Below are 2,960 nucleotides of genomic sequence, written 5' to 3' on the forward strand. Positions count from 1 at the left end.
CCCCAAATTGACCTTAAAATTTCATTTAATAACATTTCCTCACAGGTAACAGCACGTCTCTGGCGTTACCCAATTACGTTAAACCTCAACACAGATCTTTCTTTTAGGCAAAGCTCAGAAAATTTCTACTTAGGGGTATTTCCAAAGCGAAAAGAAGCGTGGAGACGTTCACGACTGTCAGCGTCTCGCATATGGCTCCGGGAATTCCCGCTAGGATTCCCTACATCTATTCTCGCTCCACTAAGAATCTACTCAATAGTAGCAAAAATAAAATGGTCAGAACTTTTCTCTAGTTTAAGTTTCCCAGAATCAAGGAACCCGGATGAAGCCGCTCTGAGATTGACATGCACTTCGACCAATAGCATTGCAGAGAGGCGTACCATTTCATGGCTAACCCTATCAGCACGCAGAGAGTCGCCGTCTCCAAGGTGAAAGCGGAAGTAAGGTCTTTGCGTGCCTCATGGAACCGCTCCTACAGCACCTCGAGCGCTTTTCAGAGGTTCTAGTGGTCTCGAGCACTACCCACGTCAGCACCTGGGACCCTGCCACCGTGCGCAGGGCTCTGCAGTGGGCTCGCTACCTGCGCCACATCTACCGGCGCTTTGGTCGCCATGGCCGCATCCGCAGGGCTATGGAGCGGCGGCTGCACAACCGGTGGTGGCTGGAGGGCGGCTTTGGGTCCAGTCCAGTCCCGGGGCTGACGAACTTCCAGGCCCTCGGGCACTGTGACATCCTGCTGTCTCTGCGCCTGCTGGAGAACCGAGACCTCGGGGATGCCGCTCGTCACCACCTGCTGCAGCAGCTCTTTCCAGGCCCGGGCGTCCCGGACACCGAGGAGGAGCCGCTCCAAGACCGCCTGGCCTGCCTCGCCCGCCGCCGGTCCGCGGTCCACCTGCTGTGCTTCTATGGATATAAAGAGAACCAGAATCTTCCAGAGGACTCACTGCTGAAAACCCAGGCAGAGATGCTGCTGGAGCGTCTGCAGGAGGTGGTGAAAGCCGAAGCGGAGGGTCCCAGCATGTTTCTCAGCAGCTTGTGGGAGCGCTTGCCTCAGAACAACTTCTTGAAGGTGATAGCGGCGGCGCTGTTGCAGCCGCCTGTGCCTCCCCGGCCCCAAGAAGAGGATTTGGAACTGGGCGGCCCCAAAACACCTGGAGAGGGGGGTCAAGAGCTAGTCCATTGGCTTCTGGGGAAGTCGGAAGTCATGGCTGTCTTTTGCCGTCACCTCCCAACGGGGCTTTTAACTGTGGTGGCAAGCCGCCACCGAGAGCTTTCTCGTGTCTATCTGGGTCTGCTAACAGACTGGGGTCGACATCTGCACTATGACCTTCAGAAAGGCATTTGGGTTGGAGATGAGTCCCAAGATGTGACCTGGGAGGAGTTGTACGATAGGTTTCAAAGCCTCTGTCAGGCCCCTCCCCCTCTGAAAGATGAAGTTGTGACTGTCCTAAAGTCCTGTAAGGCACAGGATGGAGATTTCGAAGTCCCTGGTCTTAGCATCTGGACGGACCTGTTGTTAGCTCTTGGGAGTGTTGCGTGATACTGCATTTAGAAGAGACCAGTTTTAGGTCTCCTCCCTGGCCTCAGTTCTCTATGGGCAACGCTCTGTTATTAATTACCGGTACTTGAATATATGGTTTACAAAATGAAAATTCCAGTATTGTCACCAAATCTTCTATGCCTTCATGTGTCCAAAGTGTTATTTTAGGTGCTATTTTTTGAGTGGTTTTTTTTTATATAATTATAAATATGGAAAGTAATTGCTTGTAGTTCCATGGATTTTCTGGATAGAGGAAGTGACATATTGGAAGTATTCTATTTAAAGCCATGGAATTAGCATTAGTTGCTTTTCAGAAGGCCTCTTTCGAAGTATGATGAGAACGTGCACTTTTCAAAGAGCTAGCAGCTTTAAAGTGGCGTTTTCTATCAGTATGATTTTTCTAAGTCCCCTCGCCACGCCCCCTACCCAGTAGTAAAGAGTTTTCTTTAGCCAACAACATAAACTGTCAGAAATGTTGGTTTGGAAAGCTAACTGGCCTATTTGGAGTGTAAGCCCTGGACTTTGGCCTTGTTAACCTATATTGTAACCAGTTAACTAGCTTCAACATGCATTAAAATTGTGTTATTCTGAAAATTTGTCTCTCGTTTCTGCAGATTCCAACTCCTTGAAAGTAAAAGACTACATAGTAGGTTGATTTAAAGCTTTGATTCACAGACAAAAGGTTTAAAGTGTGGTAAATTCAAATATATGCCTTTGGATATAAATTTAGCATTTGGTGGTAAAAGAATCAAAACAAACTTTTTAATTAGAAAACTGAGATTTTGGTGTTGTCTGCCATTAACTAGGTTAATAAATCACAACCTTAGTGCTACATTTGCTTCATGTTAAATGAAATATTTGGACTAAAATAGTTAAATTTACTTATTTTTCCCTCGGTGGCTGCTCTATGGAGTTCAGAGTATTTGTTTTGTGTGTAATAACCTAACTTTGTTAGCTTACCCAGGCATTCCACAACTGGCAGAGTGATTCCCAACAACCAAACTTTAGAGTGATTTATTCATTTTTATTAGGGGGATAAAACTTTCCACAGTGACAAAGATATTTTTGTTCATATTCAGGTTAGCTGATAGCAAGATTTTTTGGCAGACATATTTTTGATATTCAAAAAGTTAATCTCTAATTCCAGAATGGAATTAGAGCAAAAAATTGTGTAATCTTGTAGAATTTTAATTCTGTAGTAGAACCTGAGAATAAATTAATGTTCCACTAATAAATACACTTTTCTAGATAATCTTGAGTGTACACTAGCAAACTCTTAATTTCTTGTGGTCAGATTCCTTTTTCTAGCTTTAATCCATGTAAACCATCTTTTAGATTCCATTTGCTATTAGTGCAAGAATAAAGTCAATTCCTTCTATCAGTTACATGAAAGTCTTATATCAAGAAACAATCCATTGGC

The 2,960-nt window shown here is 45.0% G+C and overlaps 1 protein-coding gene across 1 annotated transcript; it reads left to right on the top strand.

Moving 5' to 3' along the window:
- The first annotated feature begins 431 nt into the window (after positions 1-431).
- Positions 432-2,134, top strand: FANCF (FA complementation group F). The gene has a single exon (XM_012735530.2). It carries the CDS (start codon positions 461-463, stop codon positions 1,538-1,540), a length of 1,080 nt encoding a protein of 359 aa, XP_012590984.2. The 5' UTR covers positions 432-460; the 3' UTR covers positions 1,541-2,134.
- The last annotated feature ends 826 nt before the right edge of the window (positions 2,135-2,960 follow it).

Source organism: Microcebus murinus, chromosome 4 (assembly GCF_040939455.1).
Source record: "Microcebus murinus isolate Inina chromosome 4, M.murinus_Inina_mat1.0, whole genome shotgun sequence".
NCBI lineage: Eukaryota > Metazoa > Chordata > Mammalia > Primates > Cheirogaleidae > Microcebus > Microcebus murinus.

Excerpts from the sequence above, each read along its gene's own strand:
- FANCF (XM_012735530.2), top strand. The coding sequence starts at position 461 with ATGGAACCGCTCCTACAGCACCTCGAGCGCTTTTCAGAGGTTCTAGTG.